Source organism: Drosophila eugracilis, unplaced genomic scaffold (genome assembly GCF_018153835.1).
Source record: "Drosophila eugracilis isolate 14026-0451.02 unplaced genomic scaffold, ASM1815383v1 contig_2154, whole genome shotgun sequence".
NCBI classification, from domain to species: Eukaryota; Metazoa; Arthropoda; class Insecta; order Diptera; family Drosophilidae; genus Drosophila; species Drosophila eugracilis.
Window position 1 is genome coordinate 6,304,316 of NW_024573038.1, and position 22,748 is coordinate 6,327,063.

Below are 22,748 nucleotides of genomic sequence, written 5' to 3' on the forward strand. Positions count from 1 at the left end.
TCTGGGCCAGGCATTTTCATTAAAACGCCAAAGGCGAAAATACCAAAAACTGGAAACAAAGATCTTAACAAACTGGTAATAAGAAATTCATTTTTTAGCCTTAAGCGTTGGGGAATTTTAAGTGTCACAAAAACTTTAGTTAAGGTATTTATTTTTGCTTGTTTTGTTTTTAGAATTTAAAGAGAACAGTGTTTAGATGATTTGCTGATGAACTGCAATTTCTCATATATATTATATCACAGAAAAAGTAATCCATGAGTTTATTAACACTTTCTAGTACTTACTCATCTTCACATCTCAAACACATTTCACAGGTTACACAGGTTTAAACTAAAAATGGGTTGTTATGTACCAGAACTGCCCCAATTCGGAAGTGGCACCGAGGTGACCCACTGCAGCATTTCCGCACTAGATGACATCCCGCTCCACGAAGAGGGCTCTTCGGACTTGGAACTCTCAAAAGCATTTGATAGGCTGGAGAAGATGAAGCAGCGGGCTTTATACTTAAAAGGCCGCTTAATACGCCCATTGACAGAAAAAGGATCCGAATGCTCTACAGAAAGCAATCAAATCCCGATGGATACCAAATCTGATAACAATACCAAATCGGGTAATGCCGAGCTGAGGGTCGTGCAAGAGGACACCGCTAGAGCTTACCAGCAGATCAGCTACATCACTAGCCAACTCAAGGAGACCAAGGGCTCCCTATCCATTTTGGATCGCAAGGTCCGGAGTAACATTCGATGCACCAAGCAGTTGCAGAAGAGGCTGTCCGAGGTGCCCAAGTGGCAGGAGGAACTGAGACACCACACGGGATTGTGCATTGAGCGGTTCAACGACCTAGATATTTGCAAGGGCAACTACCTGGAGTACAGCGACAACTTCGTGCGGCCCAGCCAGAACAACATGAAGTGCAGTTTCAACTCCAAGGTAGGTTTTTTGTTTTAGAAAAATATATCATTTTTAGAAACTTATGTATAATTCCACTCCGCTCCAAGGTACCCAATGTATGCTATAAGCAAGATTACTGCGACTTCAATAACCTCTTGAATAGAACTCGGAAGTTGATGCTGAAGTGCTGTGAACAGTTGAAGGACTACACCGAAGTCCTAGACAAAGTCGTTAACTCGCAAAAGGACAAAGCCCCGTTGCTGCCATCGATCTCAGAGATATCGCTGCTCCTGGAGCAGAACAGCCAGGTGACCAAGCCAAGGAGATCCAGTGTCAAGATGCGGCGATCCTTTAAGTTCGCCTGGGCAGCTCCTATGCCCAAGCAGCCGAAGCATTGGCTCCACATCGATCGTTCAGAGAGAGATTATTAGAAATCGCAGCTGACCGCAAAAATTTCAGACTCGTAATTTGAAGTGCAATCCAATTCCGGAGTTTTTTTTTTTGGCAAATATTCCGCATAATGAATATGCATACGGACATGGGACACACAATGGCCAGGCTAATTGTGCAAAAATGTTTTAGCAAATATTTTGTTAACAAATTTTGCGGCCATTTAAGCCACAGAAATGCAATTAGCCGTGAACGTAATTAACCAAACAAAATGTGAATGCGAGTGCAGTGCCGGCCACTCTGACCGGAATTAAAAATGAAAAGAAAATAAAATTAGGAAAACCACCTAGCGGATGTGCACAAAATTTAAATTTGAATTTATTTTCGTAGAATATTATAACGCAGTCGACAGGGGTTGCGAGCCGGGGGTAAATTGATGGCCGGAATGTCTTTGACACCTCGGCGGAGCTTCAGTTCAGGTTGACAAGGGTTCAGAACGCGCTGGCCTTGGGAATTTCACCCGCTTGATTTTTGGGGAAGCAAAGGGAGCAACAGGTTTGTCATGAACGTCAGAGCCATCCTGAAAATTCAGTTATCGAATTGGGCAAACAACAGAGCGAGCAAAGTTTGTGGCCAAATTAATTGAATGGACCCTGTCCGCAGGAGAGTCGCAAGGAAACGTTTTGCCACACGAAAGTCTCCATGGAAGCCTTCACCTTTCACCTTTGACAGGACACTTAATTCATCGAGCGAATGAGAAACCGAAAATTTAATTTAATTAGTGGCAGTCAGGCCAGGCAGGCACTTTAAGGCCTCGTTGGGGAGTATAACTTTTATGGCAGCTGTTGAGCAAGGATACGCCGTGTTACGTCCTTTATTCCCGTAATTGCACATTGACTGCACATGTCCTGGTTGCCAACTTCCCGGGTCCATTGTCCTTTTGTTGCCCGCCTGCGAATACCTGGAATACTTGTACTCGACTTGCTCTGACCCTGCGGCCTATTCATATAGTTGAATGAAAATGAGCCAAGTTAGGGGGGAGACCAGAAACAAGGAACTTTCTGCTGTTCTAACGAGGAAACCTTAGCAATCTCCGCTGATGAGTTAAACCATTCATAACTCCCTGCTCATTTACATATATCTGATTTTCCTGCCAAACTTATCCCATTTACTACCCATCTTCACATCCATCAATCAATCAGTCAATTCATTGCGGCTTGGTTAGAAAGTTTATCTGCAAACAAATTGAAAATTTTAATAAAAATTCTTGCGCTAAATTACGCTCAACAATCAAAGCCCCACCTTCGGCTTTTCGGAATTCCCAATCCTCCGTCATTGTCATTGTCCAACTGTTCGCTTAAGTGGTGTTAAGTATTTGAAAATCTCGGCTTCGGTTTTCCGCCCCAGTCACCTCCTTCCATTCTGCTCCTCAGCGCATGCCTTCCGTTTTATTGTTTTACGACAGTTGGCCAAATACTTTGGCTAGCTAAAAGTTTTGCCCTCATGGTCATCCAATTGTCTGTGATTTACGGAGGCTTCTCTAAGGATTCCTCGGGCGGACGTCCAGTCAGTCAGCGGAGCGGAGCGGAACCCACAACAGAAACTGCAGTCCAGCATTTACTGGATATTGATTTATGGCTCCTCAACTGGCCAGACAAATGCGTTCGAAAATCAGAAATACAAAAGTATTCTGTAATGTTGATATATTGAGACTGTAAATAATATTTTAATTCTTTTTTATTCTTGATTAAATATAAAATTAAACTTAAAACTGATTATGAGAGTTAAATTTTCTCGTAACTTTCCACGATTCCTTGAGCTTTCACTTCATTGAGGAACCTTAAACATTTATCCATGGGCGTGACAACACAAAGCGGTTTCTTGCCAGTAAAATAGGCACTGCTGGGTCTGGCATAAGCCACCTGATGCCCATTCAACCAGGAGGTGATCTCGTCCAGACACAGACACTGCCAGGGATTGCCCTCCAAACTAATGTGCCGCAATCCCTTAAGATTTTCCAACGACTTCAAATCCGGCAAGAACGTAAGGCGATTATTGTTGATCTCCAGATGAGTAAGACGCTCAAAGGTGTCCAAGATTTCTCCTTCGATCTCCTCAAGGCGATTCTCTCCGATCGTGAGCCATTGCAGTCGTCGCAGTGGCGCAAACATACGAAGATCAAGGTTAACCAACTTGTTCCTTCTCAGCCTGAGTTCCTGGATAAAAGGCAGAGATGAAAGGGCCAGAGGATGCAGCTCGGCAATGTTGTTGTTGCTCAAATCCAGATAGATAAGATTACGTAGAATCCTATCCCCAAAGACACCCATTCCCAGCTTTATGATATTATTCCTACTTAAATCCAACTTCTCCAACGACGTAAGATTGGCGAATACTTCTTCGGGAAGAATTGATATTTTGTTGCCTTGCAGCTGAAGGGATTGCAAAGAGCTCAGACCCAAAAAAGATCGAGGATGGATCTTATTGATCTGGTTGAGCCACATATTAAGGGTCCTTAGCTTGTTAAGTCTGCAGAAGACCGAATCCTCAAGGACCTTTACATTATTGGAACTATAATCAAGGAGTTCCAATGGCGCAACCTCGCCAGGAGCCATGAAAAGAGTCCGCTTGATGTCATACAAATTGTTGTTGGACACATTTAGGACTCGCAGATTGGGAAGAGCGTAGAATATCCCCATGTCCAGGTACTCCAACCAATTGCTGTGCAGATGCAGTTCCTCCAGCTTCGGCAATCCTCGCAGACGACACCATTGGAACTAGCGGTTAACGAAAGGTTTAATCAAGGTTTTTTAGTATATTTTTATCCACTTACATCTCTCACATTGTTGTTACTTATAGACAGATATCTTAGATTGGCATTCTCACCCAGAGTTATGTTCTCCTGCTCGTTAGTGGTTAGATCTAGAAATCTTAGCTTTTTAAGATTCTTGAAGGCATTGGGTTCTATCTCTGCTATCAGGTTAGTGGAAAAGTTTGCATACTCCAAATTGGCCAATCCACTCAACATTTTAGCAGTGATAAGCTGTATATCATTGTAGCTCACATCTATATTGATAAGTTGAGATTGGTTCGGAAAGTGTTTCGCCTGCATCTCCTCCAACTGGCAATGGGTTATATTAAGCTCCTGCAGGGCTTTAAAGTCGCTTAGACCTCTATCACCCATAGTCAGGCCACCGGATTCAGATAGATCCAAGTGCAAGAGTCTCGAGAGACCAGGTAAATCCTTACTTTCTGCATTTTCAATGCCTGTGTGCTCATTCACTACCTTCACGCTTCGCCAATTTTCCCCGACATATCGATTCAGTTGCTCAAAGCTCTCGATTTCCCGACAGAGGTGGCTTCCCTTTCCCAGATCCTCGCATTCCTGCAGATCCTTTCCAAGCACTCCAGATAGAAGCAAAGCGATCAGAACTCGCATCGCCTGCATTTTTGCAACTAAACTGAACCTTAGCTTCTGCCAAGTGCAATGCCTTAATCTGTGTTTATTTTTAATCAAAGAAAACTCGTTTCAGTTCTCTTGAGGAGCCGGTTTCCAGATCCATTGACCAAAATCAGCTGTTGAGTTGGTGATGCTTCCAGTTCAGTCGCCAACAACTTTTTGTCAACAAATGGTAAGGCAAATATTTAATATTTGCTTTTCTAAAATTTATTTGCAAGGAATAGATATCAGAGTTGTAAGTTAAACAGCTCAGAAGGGGGTTCATCAGCTTGAAAACTCAGGTAAACTAAAACCGTTGTCTGAGTTTAGCTTAGATGATTGAAAAACCGGTCTCAGTTTCTCAGCCGGCAACTGAGTCACAAACTCAGACAATCTACAATCAGTTTCTCTTTGCAATCTGAGCTGAGAAGTGCTGATTCTGTGTAGAATTTGTTATTTCATGAGTTTGGATCTTAAAAAATCTTAGCTAACACAATTTTAACTAATAAATATTACTTAACATGTCGCCGAGAAACGAGGTATATATATGTTATTCATAGTAAATATAAAGATCATCTTTAACCAACATATACTTTCTAGCGCAACACTCCCTGGAAAAAATCAGACGTTCTGCTTCTGCTAGATCTGTACGAGTCAGAGCCCGTTCTATATGACAACACATTGCTGCTATACAAGAGCCAATCATGCCGGCAGGATGCCCTCGAAAGAATTGCCAAGCATTTTCCAAACAAGACAGTGACTGATATCAAAACTAAAATTGGAAATCTGCGCGGACAGTTCTCAAACGAGAAAATCAAACTGAAAAGGGCCAAGAAAACTAACGATCTCACGTACAGCCCATATTGGTTTAGCAAAATACGGTTTTTGGATAGCTTTCTAAAGACCCGTTCAAGTTCATCGACATTTTCGGTTTGTATTTAAATATTACCTTACTTATTTACAATTATATTTTAGTTATTTTCTGTAGCTTAGTACGGATGAAATAATTATTCAGGCAGATCTCCCTTCAAAGAAGACCAAGCTGGACAAGGACGGTTCTTTAAAAACGGACTCTTTACAAACAGACTTAGCCTTACGAACTAATCAAAATCTAAGAAACAATCAAAAAGATGGTATCAATCATGCTGGTAAATACACACCATCTATCGATGCCTTTGGGGAGTTTGTGAAATCAATCGCAGCTCAAGTTCCCGAGGATAAACAAGACGAATTCATTCAAAAATCTATAACTTTCCTGTTTGCCCAAAAAAGGGTACTAAAATAAGCAAGCTGGACTTAAATGGCCAACAGGTCGACCTTCTAATTAATTAATGTTCAATAACAATTCGGATTTAAAGATCAAATACATTTCTTTATGATTTATTCAACCATCATAGTAATACATAAAAGAAAACATAAATTTCTTCGGTAGTTATAGTAAGGGTATATATAAATTCCTGACAGCTTAACAATATACTCTGGTATATATATGTTTCTATGTATAAGACACTCAAAATACAGTTTAAAGTACTTGGTTTAATAACGAGTAGCTCGTTAGTTAGTTTTCCTTCAATGTGCATCGTTAAATCTTCATGAATAAAGCTGATTTTTCGTTAAATATGTATATCGTTGATGTGGCGAAATAGCAAAAATGCTCATAACTTAAAGATAATTTAATATTCTGGCAATGTCCAGTAGAAGGAAGCCTGAGTTAAATAGGTTTCAGTTTCAATATCAAAATTAACAAGGAGTTTCATTATTACGAATTCATTTTCGTCAACAAGCATTTGGTACACAAGACTAGTACGCGACAGTTCACTGGGAAGATATCTGGATAAAGCGGCAACTCAAAAAATAATGTTCCTTCTTTTTTAATCGTCACAATCGCAATCAGGGCAATCGCAATCTGCGCAATCGCAATCAGCGCAACACTCGGCCGCATGGCATAAACAGTCGCAGAACAAGCCACCACCTGATTCCTATAGCATTCCTGGTCTATCGGTCTCTTGGTTTCCAGACTTCTCAAAGAACATGGCATCCTGAGGGGCAAAAAATGAAATAAACAAAATTAGTCTGAGTACCATACACGTTTAAAGGTCTTAAAGCTCGGCTAGCCTACTAAAAACTAAGCTGGAGGATTTGATGGGCTGGGGGATTCACATTACCTCAGCACCAACGAAATCTGCGCTGCAAACGTCGCAACAGCTTGAACCGATAGAAATGAACACTATACAACTGATTGGCCGAGGCCAACGATGGGTTATTAGGTAAATCTAATTTAAAATATATCACTTACAATCAGGAATGTGGCGCCCAGCAGAACGGCCTTCATGCGCACGTCCAAGTCCAGTGGGAAACTGATGCCAAAGAAATCCGCATCCGTGAAAATTTCACGAGCCAGGCCGGACCACTGCTTCGAGATCTTGCCGACCTTCTCGCCAGTGAGCGATACCACCTAAAGAACAAATATTAAAGTTAATATCATATAGTAATTAAGGTATATATCAATCATACATTAAATTCAACGTCGCCGCACAGCGAGAAGGTGCAGAAGGGTCCCTCGATGCGCATGACTGTGTCGCCCAGATGATTGAGAATTCGGAAGGATGGCGAGCAGATGGACCACTCCTGTTCGATGGTGCCAATGACATTGCCTGGCGGTGCCGAGACTTCGATGCTCTGCAGACAGCAAGGAAACAGACAAGAGGAGCAGGCCAATGGACGGTGCATGTGGATCACCTCCTGCTGGAAGTTATCGAAGACCCGCATGTCAAAGGGACGCGAAGGTCCACAGCAATTGCGCGTACAGCAGTCGTTGTCCTCCGCCGCGAAATATACCTTCTGACCCAAAGCATTCTTGATCGTGAACTTGTTGTTGGTCTCGAAACCGGTAAAGGCCTCGAGCAGTTCGACCTTCTGCTTAACTAAAAGCTGGTCGATAGTCGTAAGGTACTCCAATCCGCGCGGACAATTCGGAATTCCGGTAGGTATACTCATCCAGTCGCCTGCAAAAAGTATCAGGTATTAGTCCAATGTACTAAAGTTTCTTGTATAAACTTAGAATAAACTTGTGGTGGAATGTCATCTTCTATTAGACTTCTCATAATCTTGGCGGGCAAATTGAATTAGTGGGCACACAAAAGGGCATCTTGTTCAGCTCGTTCAGTTTGCCAGTGTGTCAATTGGTCAATGTCACCGACACAATTGCTCGGCCTTCCTAATTGGAGGCATCACAATGGAGCAGACCTCTCCACAAATACCCCATAGATAACCCTCTACCTCAGGCATCATGGTTCTTGTACCTAATCTGTGCTATTATGATATACTTTATCACGGGCTCTAAAGATAAACGTAGTAATAAATCTTTGATTTCACAATGTAAGGAAACCTTGAAAAGATTTACATAATTGAGATATTTTTAGGTAGATGGGATTTAAGTTTTTTGCACCTAACTACAGTAGATAAACGAGTAGATATCTTATCTGGCTACTTAAGAAAATGTGCTGCGATACTGACCTATTATTATAAAGTCCTCTTAAAAATATCATCTAGAAAGCCCTCCCATTTCTTATCCTGATTTTTAATAATCTTCTGGGTAATGAAATGACTCCTAAAGAGTATTTTCACAGTCTTGTCAAGACCACAATTGTGACCTCCTCTCACCTCCTGTCCTCGTCGCTAATGTAGAACTCGTAGCCCTTTCGCTTGGCCGACTTATTTAGCCGCATGGTGTGTCTGAGCTTCTTGGGCAACGGTTTGTTGGCCTCCCGGCGAACGAGTTGCCTCAGAGTCTGGGATCTTGAGCAGATCTGGTTGTACTGGCTATACAGCGAGTGCCAGATGAAACGCAGGACTTTTGAGCCACTCTTTACACCTCTGGAACTACTATCCTCCGAGTTTCCACGATTTTCACCACTCAGATCCAAAGTGGAAACACAACTTGTTGGATTTTCAGTGGACATTTTCTAGACTGTGGCACGACCGACTGCTCTGCTGCACAGAGATGAACTAACTGCTCGTCTGGGGGCAAAATCAACGCCATCCATGGCGACGGGCGTTTTAAATGCCGCTTTGTATTATTTTATTGGTTCAATTAAGGCAGACAACGCTCCGCTTGCCGATAAGCTCGAAGAGATCTGACAGGGTTTTCTGTGCATTTCGGACGGATCCGACGCACGTGTAAACAAAACAACAAAGATAACAACCAACTAGGTCTAAAAACCTCGAAATCTCTAACACTCTTCAAAGTGACTACGCAAATGTTTGCATCGCACTTTGCATTTGGGGCACCCTTGGTCCTCCACCCTCTATCTCTGATGATTGGTTCAATGGTTTCAACCTGAAAGAATCTCAAGACAACTGATTGGACATTATCTCACTTAGCAGGGCAATGACACGTTGGGCATACAAGATGCGCTTTTGTTTTGATTCAGCGGCCTACGTAGTATGATTATATAAGAAGTAAAGTAAGATATGACAATCAAAGTAATTCAAAGAGGGAAGCAAAAACCGATAATAGCTTGGGGTCATAAAACCTACGCCTTGAATTTGTTATTTGTTATACTTTAAAGAGTTTTGATAAGAACATTTCGTGGAATATGGTTTGGAATTGGTGAAACATAAATTTTTGAAATAACTACATACATGTATACAGTGAAACTTCAATAAGCAGTACTATCAACTCAAATTCTCCATGAAAAGTTGTCAAATCTTTGGTTCAATATGGTTTCTGTACAAACCTAACTAATTCCTACAGATAAAAGCTGTGATAGTGATTCCAGCTATCGGAGTTTGACTCTAATCTGGCAATTGAAACTTATGAAATCGAGAATAATATGTATAATATTCTTATCATATGTTTGTTTAAAAACTTGGGCCATATTGTTTTATACTTCACGGGTGCGTTCAATACTTGCCTCCTGGTCCGCCCTGTGGCACTGCCGGACCCATTCCTGGACCCATTCCCGGCTGCGTGACGATGGGCTGTTGCGGCTGACCCGGTGGATATCCTCCGAAGGCGTGTCCAGGTCCTGCTGGTCCTGCTGGCCCAGGGGGATATCCTCCAAAAGCCTGTGGCGGTGGGGCACCTCCTCCATAAGGTGTCTGACCACCTGGACCACCCACATAAGGTGGTTGGCCTCCTGGACCACCCACATACGGTGGTTGTCCGGCTCCATAAGGCGGTGTCTCTCCGTATGGCGGCATCTGGGGAACTGGAGCGTAACCGGCTTGCTGAGGACCTGGAGTGAAGCCCTGAAACGATCGAGAGTTGATCGACGAATGAGTTGAGAACATTTATTGAGGGGCGGTAATTGTGGTAAGTTTTTTGTTCTGTGACGTGGATTCTAAGTGCTGTTCTTATCGCTAATTCAGCTCCCAAGTGGTTTTTATATTTATTTACAGCGATGTTTATAGAAACACACTTTTATATGTTCTCTGGGATGTTTTATCCTTCTAAAGCAACAATTGAAATATACAAGGAACTATTCATAAATATATATATATATGTATATATACGAATATTTTGCCTCTATATTTGTTTTTTGAACCTTAGCTTGAACTTGCAGGAAAAAAAGAGTTTTTACATTTTTGTAATTATCTTTGAATACCGAAAACTTTTCTATCTTCCAATATTCATAAGATGAGCTCATTTCTTTAAAATACATTTTCATATCATGGATATACTGATTCTTATAGAGAGTTCTGCGACTTAAAAAGGGGAAAACCTTTTGGACTGCTATGTAAATGTAACTCATACAAGCTGATGAGTAATGTGCAAACTTTACAAAACCAAAAGCCCTGATATTTCCCTGTTTAATACCTAAGATTAACATAGCAAATCTGCCTCATTGCTTGATGATTAAAGGGTATACAAATATATTACTTCAAATATTTAATATTTATCAAGAGTCCCGGTTTCTACTTGTTTATCCAGTCTGCAGTTCTGGTTTTTTAAAAAAAAAAAATAAATGCAATTATTTGGTAAAAAACAGATTTTTTTGTTTATATATCCACTGAATCGCGTGCCTATCTTATAGATCTCTCTCAATATGTGATTTGTGTTTATAAATAAGCAAGACCAATTGGCATGACGTCATTGTTGTATCGTGTGTTTAAACAAGTGGCACCCCTACAACACTGCCACCCCTCCAACACCCACCTACCACACATACTTGCATACATGCATACATATTTAAATGTCTGAAAGAAGAAACATTTTTGGAACTCACGTAATTCATGGGCGGCGGCGGTTGTTGACCAGGGACGGGAGGATAAGGAGCGGTATGGACGCCACTGGGCGGTGGATAGCCAAATCCCTCGGCGGGTGGAGCATTCGGTTGATATCCGGAACCAAAACCAGGTGGGGCGTAACCGCCCTGATTAACGTTGCTCTTCATTTTGTGGGATTTTCTTGGGTTTTCTGACTTTTTCCGCTCTTTTTCTTCTTCGGCTCGGCTTGTGCTGCGTTGTTGTTGCACTGGAGCACTGGAATTATCGCGGTCACGCCCCCAACGAAAGCGCAACAATGCTGTTTTTGTTTTGGACGCACTTTACCGGGGAAGTAAAATTCACAAATTCCATTTGCTGATATCGATTCACGATAGGCAGAGGCTGCCTATCTATCGATGCTTAAGTAAGACCAGAGAGCAAAATTAAAAATACCATAAAAATTTGTTTAGGTTAAAATTTGTTATTTATTACGGACATGCCTTAGAATTTATAAACAATTATATTTTAATATGAATACCACTATTTATTATTAGGTATTCGATTTATGTAATATTTATTGTATGTATATTGTATCAAGATAAGGTATCGTGAACTAGACGACATTCAGATGGCGCTATTAATAATTTATCTAGTTTACCAACCTTTTCTAATGAATATACTATACAGTGCAGATTGTGTAGATAGTTGAGACACCCTCCATAAGCTGTGACACAAGCCTCGTACTTAGACTAAAAGATTAGTGCAGTCTAATTTGAAATGGATATTTGGCGCCTAATTTGAAATCCGTTTTATATAAAATAACGTTTTTTCATAATACTTTTGCTTTGGTGGACAGCCTGTAATGCAGTATCAGATCTATTCAAACTTACTTTAGAATAGTTTATTTTGTTATATATAATTATCTTAGATAATGTTTCCATTAACATTATCTAACAAAAGCTAGCTCATCTATAAGACTCCTAGTTACTGACGTGCTGTACTGGCTGATAAGTTCTTACAGTTAAGTATTACAAAAAATTGGTTTTTGATATAATATAATTAGTTTAAAATATTATTTTCCGTTTAAAGTATATAGCTGGCTTGAGGCAATTTTCAATTTGGTGGTTTCTTCATCGATTTCTGTATTTAATAAATATTTTTTATGACTTTTTTTTTAACTGATCAAACCTTTTATGAATATGTCGTTAAAATGATTTTACAATTTTAAATATTTTAATTCTACTCAATTTAAAAACAATATTAAATAAAAACAAATCTTAAAAAACTGAAAAAAATCCATTTTGTATGCCACACTAACACAGGCAAACACAAACACACACACACAACTACCATTCAAACACAGCCCACAATTTTTTCTAATGCGCAAATTTGCATTGTGAGTGTGCGCCTCTTCCCTTACGCTTACTTACAGGGTGCGACAGAGAGGTCAGTCGAGGGTGGGAGGGAGAGAGGCATAGAGAGGGCGGCGTAGTTAGCGCGCATAAAAAATGGCGGTTTCCGACGCAAGTAAAACGCAAAAAACAAATGAGAAAAAAATGTGAGATCAGAAAAAAATAACCGAGGGCAGGGTGAAGAATTGCCATTGGCGCGACAGAGACAGACTGCGGCAAATGTTGGAACGGAAAAAAACGGTAAAAACTGTGTATATAGAAAAAAACTGCGAGCAGAATTTCCACCCCATGGTCATGGACAGCCAGCAGACGTCCCTCACTCACTCACTCACACACACACACACCACTGTAATTACCCATACAAATGCATCGAGAAATGGAGGAATCGTCATCAACATTATTGTGAGGGGGGGTTGGGGGTGAGGTGGACCACCCACGCACAGGGGAAAAATTCGAATTTTGTTCTTGATTTTGTTATATCATTATAATAAGGAGATGTATGATATTTATGTTTAAAATAAGATAAATTTTAATTTAGTTTTAAGGATACTTTTTTTAGTATTTTACACATTTATCTGCTTTAATTTTACATTTTTACTACACTAAAGATTATGTTATACAGTAAATATCAGGTTTTTATGATCACAAATAACAGAAAAAGGATAACTTATCATAAAAAACGCTTTTAAATTGATTTACCATATATAAATTTTGGCTTTTTTTTAATCATAACAACCATTAATATTCTTAACAGATTATAAAAATTACTATAAAATCATTCAAAATAAATTTAGGATTGCAGATTGCAGAGATGAATAATCAAGACCCCTAAAATAAGTTTAACCCTCAAACATTTATAGTTTCTTTCTCTGCAGGGCGTATTCAATGGACTTAGAGGAGGGCCGGGGGGAAGGACTCATCAGGGTCAGGGAAGAAAGCTAGAAATGAGCTCTTAATGCGCCATATAACGCGATATTTGCGCTTGTGTGGGTGAGTTTAGCACATTCAATTAGTTGACTTTGCAATGGCAGCAAATGCAGAATGCGAAAATAAAACAACCAACGTAGAATGGGAACAGAGGAAATGGAAAATGGGAAATGGAAAATAAGAATGGGAACCAGAACATATTTGCGGTTGGCAACCGACCAAAGGCACAAAAGCTTGGCTCAGCAGCGCCGCAGCAATTGTTGCTAAGCCAGCCCCCTTATTCTCTCCTGCTCCTCCCCCTACTCCTCCCTATTAAGCCCCACCCATGACCTTTGGCAGGGCCGCCGGTGAACGGTTCAGTGCAGGAGAGGCCCTCAAAAAATCAGGCAAGCGGCAAGCAGCGAGCATAATGCAATGGTAAACAGCCATGCGGGCCTCTACACGGCTAGAAAATATTAAAAAATGTAATAAAATAAATAAGAAAAGAAATAGCAAGGTTTAAGAAGGAAACTTTGAAGAAAATATGTGATTTTTGTTATAAAAACTAAACATGATTATTATAATATTTTCCACAGTGTAGTCAAACCCCTTCAAAGTCCTGGATCGCATTTCGTTTGAGCCTTGCAAAGCGCCTCATTAGCCGTTGCTTCGTCCTTAAAGCTGCTGCCGGCTTTAGCGAACTTTCTGTCCGACTATCGCAAAGTCAATCTAATTTATGGCCCTGGGTTTTAGCAAGAAATCGAAAGCAGCCAAAAGGAGCGGAGCCTGCGACCATAAATCAAGTTTCAGAGATGCGATCAAGTGGACTTCTAATGTTCCGATCGATCAAAGTTCCTTTTGCCACGCGGCCAAAAATAACAAACAGCTTTGCAGCTGCTCGAGAGGATCCAAAAGCCAATCAATCCGTCATTGCTGAAAAATAATAAATATAGGAAAGGGAGGATGAAATGAGGTTAATATAAGTAAGAAATATTCAGTATTTGATATTAGAGTTCAGATCTAGATTCTTACTTTCCTTAGAAATATATTTTAAGAAGTAAAAATCAAACGTACCAGCATTTTAGGTGGAATAACTTTAACTTAAAACGAAAAGGAAGTCATTGACTCCATCACAAGCTAGTAAGTCCCACTACTTTAGATCCTCCAATAATCAACAAACAACATGCATATATATCTTCCAAAATCCCGCAAATCTTGACCGTTTAACCCAATCCACATTGCGCCTGGTCAGTAAAGCGTGGGAACACACACATAACCCCAACTCGATGGCAAAAATGAATCCGAAACATAAAAAATGTGTCAATGCCGGTCGAAAGGGGGAATTGCAACTGCCACTGCATTTGGTCAATGGCCAACTGGCCACTGGCCACTGGCCATTGGCCATTGGCCGTCCTTTTGGCCAGCTGCATCATCATCATCATCATCGAGTACACATGTGCATATGCCAAATGCAATCACGATGTCGCGATTTCCAAAACGAATGACAGGAAGTGCCGAGCCACAGATACAAAAAGAGTTGAACAGAAAAACGAGATACAGCCAAAAGAGCTAAGAGCTAGGAGGAGGGGGAAAGTCATACACCTGGCTCAAAGCACTTCACCTTGCGTGGGTCAGTTACCAAAGTTCACAGGCGGAAGGGCCAAAAAGGGTGAAAGTGTTTCCTAGCTAATTGCTTAATTACGATCCACGGACAAGAAGGTCAGGAGAAACTGGGTCAGAAAAGCCGGTCGGCCAAAGGGTTGTGCGGCGAAATCTTAATGAGTTTTCCACTCCCTTCCCTTTCGGAATGTTTTCCAATTAAAAGCACAATGACCCTTTTTCCCTTGGCCCTATGCTAATGAGCCCGCCACGCACTTTGCTTTTAGCCCAAGGATAACCGGGCGAAATTAATTACCAAGTGTTGAACTTGAACTTGAGCCGTTGTCTGGCCGCTTTTAAAGCTGGCTAAAAAATCAATAAAGAGATTTTTAGCGGCCAGAAAGGAAAGGGTTGTGCAGGGTGGACCTTGTCTGGTCGCCACATGTCATGGCCAAAGATTTAAATCAGAACCGACAGACGGGCTATGTACGAGTGTGTGTGTGTGTGTTTTTGTCCGATTTTTCTTCCCCTTTTTTTTCCACCGTTGAACCCTTTTCTGCGGCGCTTTTTGTCCTGGCCGAGTGGCTCAACCCTTTTATTTGTGTTATATTTTTGGCAGGACGCTGGGCAGGACTTTGACAGGATGCTGGTCGCTGGCACACGGTAATTGCTTATTTAAGCGCGCGCCTTTATCCTTCAACGGGATGCCGGGATATGCAAACAGGGGCAGGGCAGCGCCGAGGAGCGGAAAATAAATTTGAAATAAGCAAGAGAGATGCGAAACAAAGGCCAAGTAAATGCCCCGTGTAATTACTGGAACAGGGAGGGGATGGGCAGTGCGGTGCGGGGCAGCTGTCTAGCCGGACCAGGACCATCCAAGGAGTATCCTGAATTCAGGATTCAGTATTCAGGAGCATCCCGAAATGAACTGCAAATCAAGGGAGGGCAACGCGGAAAGTTAGAGGGTACGAGGCTAACCACGGGTCACCGTGCATGCATATTAAAAGTGTTTTTGGAACGAATTTTAGGCTGCCTGCTTGATTGAGGATTGAGGTAGAGGGATACACTTTAAAAAACTTATAGAAGTAATGTAAATAAAGCTTAAAAGAGGTTAAAAAAACATCATGACAGCCAAAGTCTGATTTCTTTTCATTACAAAACCTTTTCCATGAAACTGAAAATATAAAATATTCGAGCTGCCTGGGTTATGTTAACTACATTTTCCATTTCTTCAACAACTTTTTAAACTTCCCTCAACAAAAATCTAATAAAATGCTTATAAAATCAACATTAATGAAGACTTTTCCTCCAGTGTAGCCCAAAAAAGAGTTAAGGCCCACTCGCGGGCAGCTTTCGATGTGCAGTGAAGTGCGAGGTCCCTTTTCTCACTCCTCCCTTCGAAATCTAGCAGCTGTCGCTATCTAGTCTGGCCTATCGCCATCTCGAAATCTGGAACGGGTTAAGGGTCAACCCGGCTCGAAGGGGTGGCTCCGATCGATCTCCCTTCTGCACTTCTGGGGTTTTCACAGCCTATCGCGCCTCGGACTTCGATGAAAGATTAGCTGGTTAGACGGACAGCTGGCCAGCGCAATGGCAAACAACTTTTGTTAACAACTCAATAAGCATGGCAACAATTGCAGAAAAAGTTGACACCAGACTGTCCGTTCATAAATTATAAAGACTGGTCTTTGGTTGGTGCACTGAGATAAATATCTGCCTAAAGTGATATTTTAGTATAAGAAGATAGGAAAGTTAGAAGTATGATAAGTACATGTTGCATCAAAATGAAAAATATATTTTATGGCTATTGGAATTCAGTTTTATAAAGCAAAGTTTTAGATCTAGAAAAGACTAGATCATAATCCTTCAATGAAAAGAGAAAATCTTAACTTCCTCCTCTATTTTCTATAATTTTTCTTCATGTAACTGACTGGATTGGCCTGCAGATCGGTTAATGACAAGGGTCCAGTAAGCGAAGCAGCTTGTTGGAGCATTTTTCAGCCTTAATGGCACTAAACGAAGGTGGACGACGACATGGGCTGGATATATACATATAAATTAATATATATAAGTTTATATATAACCAGATAGACGCAGAGGGCAAATCTCCATACGGCTGACACAAGAAATAACTGAAATTATTGTCAATTAATTACAAGCGACCGGGGCTGGTCTTTGACGCGTTTGACAGACGGTAGGAGTTGTCCATAAATAGCAGGCGTGTGACGTTCTCTCAGCGGTTCTCAGGTGCTGATTTGGCCAGGGGTGTAGATCGAAGGGGGTTATAAAATGTGAATAAAACCATAGGAACTTTGATGCAATAGAAAGGCATATAGTTGGGAAGAAAGTTAACTTACCAATAAGTTAATTTCAATTTTGATTTTTAATTTTAATCTGAAATAATTTAACAATCAAAGAAAAATTTCAATTTTAACAGATAGTTAATGTTAACGGACATGTTATGTTACCTTAATGTTACCGTTAACTTTTTGCAATCAGGGGTACCAATAATTCCCAACTGGTTTTAGCTCTTTACTAGACTATTGCTCTGTTTACCACCCATAAATCGGTCAAGTCATTCTATAGTGACTATGTGTGTGTTTGTGTGGGTGAAGTGCTTGGAAGTGGTCGATCAAAGATGCAAGATGATGAAGTACCATCATTTCTTCAACTCCTATTAAACACTTTACTTGGTGGTACTCCAAAAGGATGAAATGCATCATAAATTTTACCACTCTAAGCGGATGCAGTGAACCCGGAATTCTGGGGACGTGGATTCTGGTCAAATATGACCTTCAAATATGTTACCCAAGCCAAAGTTATCCAGGTCCAAGTCCAGTCCGCAGTGCTTGGAACGGCTTCTACGCCGCCAATGCAATGCGGACCTTATAAAAATAAGTTAAGTTTGCCCTACTGCTGTGATCACTACCCGTACGTCATGCTTGGTGACCAGCAACAGCTCCGTTTTTGTTTTTTCTTGTGTTTGGGTTGCTGCCACTGGGAACTTATGGAGTTTGTGGAGATACTTTGTTTATCAGAAAATAGAAAAAATGGTAAAAGGTTTACTTTTTGAAGTTTGAATGCCGATCTATTGGAAACTAGAAAACAAACTCAAGGAGGTAAGCCGAAGTTATCGAAAAAATAGCTTCATATTGAAAGAAAGTTTTCATTTAAAAATATTTTTAAAGATTGCAACAATTTAAGAATTTGAATGCCAGTTGATTGAATATCAAATTACAAGATCAGCAAAATCTGATATTCCATATTCGAACCCCTTTTGTTGTGGGCAAAAACCTCTCATTTTGTTGAAAAAATCAGAATTAAGAGTTGTAATAAGAAAATCGATTTAATTGTTAAATAAAACTTGATTTTTTTTGATTTGGTTTATATTTATGTTTGAAATACCAGCAATTCTGCTGTAAAAATACATTTTGTTCTCCACTTTAATCCCCTTTTAGTTCTGTGGCTCTGGTTTTTCTGCACTTGCCTCTGCCTGTGGCCTTTAACAACGTGGCTAAGCTGCCTAAATGGCTGAAAGCGTTCTTTTTTGCCAGACATTTGCATAGACCAAGAGCATGGCTAAGAGCTGCCAATGGGCCACAACAATTGCTGGCATGTGAGCGGCGATTGAGGTAATAAACGTATGTAATAATAATGAATTTTAATGCCGCGCATTAACAATTCTTGCATTTTAATTGGTCCACCCAAACGATAGTGACTGGTCTGGATCCGAATCTGATTCTGATTCTGAATCTGAAACTGAATCTAAAGCCATGTGGGCTGGCATAAATTGCCGCTGTTGATATGATTTAGTGACATGGAACAATGCACTGGAATTTATGGCAAAAGCTCCCCGAATGGATTTAAGCGGATTATGTCAGAGCTCTGCAGTTTGGCGTGTAAATAAAATTCAGCTGTAATTTGTCAGCAAACATGACAAAATCGACTAACTCGTAGCTTTTGCTCTCGCTGCGACCATTCGAATGTTCAGAAAATGTTAATGAATGCACAAATCATTCAAGAATGTTGCACTCCTAAAGGAGGCGTGGTCACAGCAATCGATAAGTAACAGACTTGGGGGCGTTACCAATCGGAAGGTGAGTGGGGGGATCGGATCGAGATCTATAAATTGGGTCCAAGGCGGTGGCCGGCACTTCCATTAGGGAATCTGCTCAATCAGTGTCAACGATAAACTAATTTTTATTGACCAACTTTATGGCGATTTGTATGGGAATACTCTTTGGTTTAACTCAAAGGAGGTTTAGTTCAGGAAATCTGCTTAACTGCCACTCTAAACTCTAAAAATTTAAACTATTAAACTCATTGTTTATTATCAAAATAATAGTTATCTAAAGATAAAGCCACCAGCTATGATCAAATTTAATGAAGGTTAACTACTCGCAACTTTACTACCTTTTTATCGATGCTAACCACTAGGCAGGGTATTTGGAAAGCATCTTTATTTAAGCCAAACCCACACTGCAATCCTTTGCCTTTTGGCCAGGTCATAAAAGTTTTTTATTGGCGATGGCGCTACAAGCAATGGGTGGATCTTCATTAGCGCTGAAATGGTTTTCCAATTTGTAGCCACCGGCATAATTTAGGTGCTCCCTGTACCGCCCCATACGACCACCGCACTAGTGACTGCACCTCTGAAGAAGTTAGAGATGCCAACTATATGGTAAGCTACGTCTTAAAGTCTTAAAGATTGTAAATATATTATTATTTTTATACAGACTTAAACCACAAACAAGACTTTAAGCTTAGTTTATGGCCAGAAAATGTCCAAGGCGACATCACTGCTGGCATTCTTCCATAGAATTACTGACTTCAGGGCGATCGCCCAGGCTGGACTTGGTTTATGAAGTCGTAAAGAGCACTCCCCGGCACCATTTCCTTTGGGTTTTTACTCTGGTTTCTCCACGGCAGGTGATGCGGAGACGAGGCTTTTATCCAGCAGCAAGTGCATCAGCAGCATCAGCAGCAGCAGCAGCAGCATCTGTCACATGCAATTAGAAGTGCGCACCACACACTAATTAACTGCAAGGCGGCCTCCGCTCACCTTTTGAAGTGAAAAGTCCCCGCCCCGTTTTGGAGCATCCTTATAATGTCGCAGCGCCACTCGAGGATTTCCCTGAGGCAGGGACACAGCAGTTTGTCAACAGGAGACACGCGGAATGAAAAGAAATTGCCACTGTCTGCCGTCGGTTTGCTTTTTGCGCCTGGCAGCCCGGGAAAAAAGGGGGAAAATTCACAGGGAAAATGCAGGAAAAAAAATACACGAAGAAATAAAAAGAGAAACGCCAAGGAAACGCAGCCATCTGCACGAATTGTAATTGAAAAGATTTCCCTTGAAGGAATTACAAGAGGGTGGCGCGAGGATCCCTACCAGTTTTCCAAACAGTTTTCCTGGCCCTGGCTTCTCCACCTCCTCCATAGCTTTCCCGCCCCGGAGAAAGCTACGAATTTAATAAGGACACCCGCGGCGAGTTTATATTGTACTTTGTGTGAAAAATAATAGTTTTCTAACCAGACTGAATTGGCCAGCGGCGATAGGAGAAAATTTTCTGTGATATTGGTGGGGGGGGTGCCAAAGCTGGCTTTGCAAATAATTTTATTAACCGGAAAATATTTAGCCAAGGCGACGGAACGAAATTCCCTCAAAAATGTGGCATAATGAAGAAATATTTATTAGCGAGCCAAAGCCAAAAAGGAATTTAACATCCGGCTTAAAGGCATTTTCATTTAGACCATCATCATCCTCGCTCCCCTACCACAACCTTCCACTTTATCCCGTTCTTCTTTTCGGCTTTCCTCTGACTTTCTGCGGTTTTGCAAATGTGGCAATGGCAAATGGAAAAGCTGAGGCATTTTTTAATGAAATCCCTGAAGGGGAGTCAGCCACAAGAACTCTCAGATGAGCTGCAAGTGAAATTGATGGCCAAGGAGAGGTGCAAAAAGTGCACTTTTCTAGGATGTGCTGAAGGGAATACAGAGGTTAAGACGTGGCTATATCCTTTAGGTAATGATTAAAAGATTAACAATATTTCTTAATCAGTCTAATTTTATTCTAGATTAGAAAAAAAAAAAAATTTTTTTCTTAACATATTTTCCTTTTCAGATTTATTTAACTGTTTTTTCCTATGTGATTTTTCTTTAGTTTTGAAAACTTTCTTAATGAAATTCAAAAACTTAAGATACTCAGCAGTACCCTTCCTTAGTTTGTAGAGATTCTCTTTGGTGACTGTACATTTATTTCTATTTTTGCAGGTTTTTCCCCGCTGAGCTTTTTGGCTGAAACGAACTTCTTCTGGTTGGTTTGGCTGCGTCTGCGGCATTTTCATTTGGCATCCGCGCCTCGGGAGGCAGGGTCACACAAAAGGGTCAGAAAATAAAGGGGGCTCGGAGAAAATATCCCTCGGGAGGCGCCAATGAACTCAGGTGGCAAATTAAAGTATTAAAATAATTACTTGGCTGCCACAGACAATGCAATTATGGCCAGCAAATTGTGGCAATGGGCGGGCCAAAAACCCCCGAGGTGTTCATTTCTCTCCAGCCTCCTTTCTTTCCCCTTTTCTAATGAGAGTATCAACAATCGATATCACAATCAATATGCCAGTCAATATCCCAATCAATAGGAACCGCACAATCGATCTGTGCAACAACAGTAGCCGAAATAGTTCTTGCAACAAAAGCAGCTAAGTGAGCATTGATCGAATTCTGTGCCCTCAACCCTCAGCCCTCAAGCCCTGACTTTTGCCAGGGGTGAGATTCAGCAGGGGTGCAACCCCTCACAGTTTTTTTTGTATTTTTTTATTTTTAGTGGAGGAGAAAAAGGTTAATAGGCTTACTCTTTTTTTGTCGTCCACTTTTGTTTATTGTCAAAATTTGCTCAAGCACTTGAAGCTGACAATTTGGTGACTCTGCTTATTGACTTCCTACCGTCAAAATCCCATTTGTTTGTCAATAAATTTTGCAAAAAACTGAAAACATGGAAAACTCTGCTGCGAGAGGGGAGGGAAATTTAGTTAGAGAAGGAATCATCCTGTTGCTGGTTTTTCCAACTCAGCTTGATTGATGTTCTCACATTGCCAAATAGATTAATGTGGTTTCAAGTTAGTGGAAGATTTTGATGGATGCTGATGAAGTTGTCTAAGCGGGGAAATCTACCGGAAAATGTCCTCTTAATTGGTGGATAGTTGATGGTTTTCCCAGTGTCTATTAATCAAGTGAATTTGGAGGAGAGATAAATGAGGTTTAAATTTGGGGAAAAGTAAATGGAAATGGTATTAGTGGTTAACCATTGTAAGGAAAGGAAAGGCAGTAATATTTTTTATTATTATTTAGATTTAAATTTTAGTTTTTTTTAATAAAAAATACCGATTTTGTTGAGTTTAGTTCTTGCTGATTTTACTTTAATTTTACTATTATTGTTGCTTATATTTCTGTTTGAAAAAAAGGGGAAAATTACTTTTAAATCTAACATACAGGGTGGCCCATGTAGCGTTTGCTTTTTGAACTATCAATAATTTTGACTTTGACATTCCGAATGTCATTATCAGATATTTATTAAATGGTTTGCGGTTTACGAAATGGTTAAGACTACGCTCGAAGAAAATTGAGAAAAATTGATATTTTTATAGCGATTTTTAAACGCAAATCTTTCGTGGCCCCAAAGTTCCCAAAGCTCATCCAATAGACAATCTAACCCACTGAAAATTATTGTAATTATAAAAATAATCATTCTTTAAAAATACTTATATATATATTACCTATCCAAGGCTATTTCCTTAATTTTTTCCACTTAAAAAACATATTTCCGTAAATACTTTTCAAAATCCAACTTAATCCCCGAGTTTCCACTAAAAATTCGCTTCACCCGATTTGGAAATCCACTCGACATG

The 22,748-nt window shown here is 40.5% G+C and overlaps 4 protein-coding genes across 7 annotated transcripts; 2 read left to right on the forward strand and 2 right to left on the reverse strand.

The window, feature by feature from the left end:
* Nucleotides 1-304: 304 nt before the first annotated feature.
* On the forward strand, nt 305-1,646 carry LOC108114014. Its single transcript, XM_017224761.2, has 2 exons — nt 305-930; nt 999-1,646. The coding sequence occupies exons 1-2, from the start codon at nt 337-339 to the stop codon at nt 1,320-1,322; spliced, it is 918 nt and encodes a 305-aa protein (XP_017080250.1). The 5' UTR covers nt 305-336; the 3' UTR covers nt 1,323-1,646.
* A 1,373-nt stretch (nt 1,647-3,019) lies between these two features.
* LOC108114069 (insulin-like growth factor-binding protein complex acid labile subunit) lies at nt 3,020-4,726 on the reverse strand. The gene is made up of 2 exons (XM_017224823.1): nt 4,112-4,726; nt 3,020-4,055 (listed from the first exon to the last, which is right to left on the reverse strand). The coding sequence occupies exons 1-2, from the start codon at nt 4,724-4,726 to the stop codon at nt 3,066-3,068; spliced, it is 1,605 nt and encodes a 534-aa protein (XP_017080312.1). The 3' UTR covers nt 3,020-3,065.
* Nucleotides 4,727-5,141: 415 nt separating this feature from the next.
* On the forward strand, nt 5,142-6,002 carry LOC108114659. Of its 2 annotated transcripts, none has more exons than XM_017225736.2 (3): nt 5,142-5,256; nt 5,318-5,647; nt 5,706-6,002. In XM_017225736.2, exons 1-3 carry the CDS (start codon nt 5,239-5,241, stop codon nt 6,000-6,002), a joined length of 645 nt encoding a protein of 214 aa, XP_017081225.1. In that variant the 5' UTR covers nt 5,142-5,238. The 2 variants fall into 2 exon arrangements, with proteins under 2 accessions (XP_017081225.1, XP_017081226.1); XM_017225737.2 differs by having other exon boundaries at nt 5,693-5,999.
* Nucleotides 6,003-6,081: 79 nt separating this feature from the next.
* On the reverse strand, nt 6,082-11,322 carry LOC108114658 (phospholipid scramblase 1). Of its 3 annotated transcripts, XM_017225732.1 has the most exons (5): nt 10,948-11,322; nt 9,634-9,970; nt 7,232-7,722; nt 7,014-7,172; nt 6,082-6,756 (listed from the first exon to the last, which is right to left on the reverse strand). In XM_017225732.1, the coding sequence occupies exons 1-5, from the start codon at nt 11,113-11,115 to the stop codon at nt 6,697-6,699; spliced, it is 1,215 nt and encodes a 404-aa protein (XP_017081221.1). In that variant the 5' UTR covers nt 11,116-11,322; the 3' UTR covers nt 6,082-6,696. The 3 variants fall into 3 exon arrangements, with proteins under 3 accessions (XP_017081221.1, XP_017081223.1, XP_017081222.1); XM_017225734.1 differs by lacking the exons at nt 9,634-9,970; nt 10,948-11,322 and adding an exon at nt 8,381-8,752 and having other exon boundaries at nt 7,232-7,709; XM_017225733.1 differs by lacking the exons at nt 9,634-9,970; nt 10,948-11,322 and adding an exon at nt 8,381-8,479.
* Nucleotides 11,323-22,748: the final 11,426 nt, after the last annotated feature.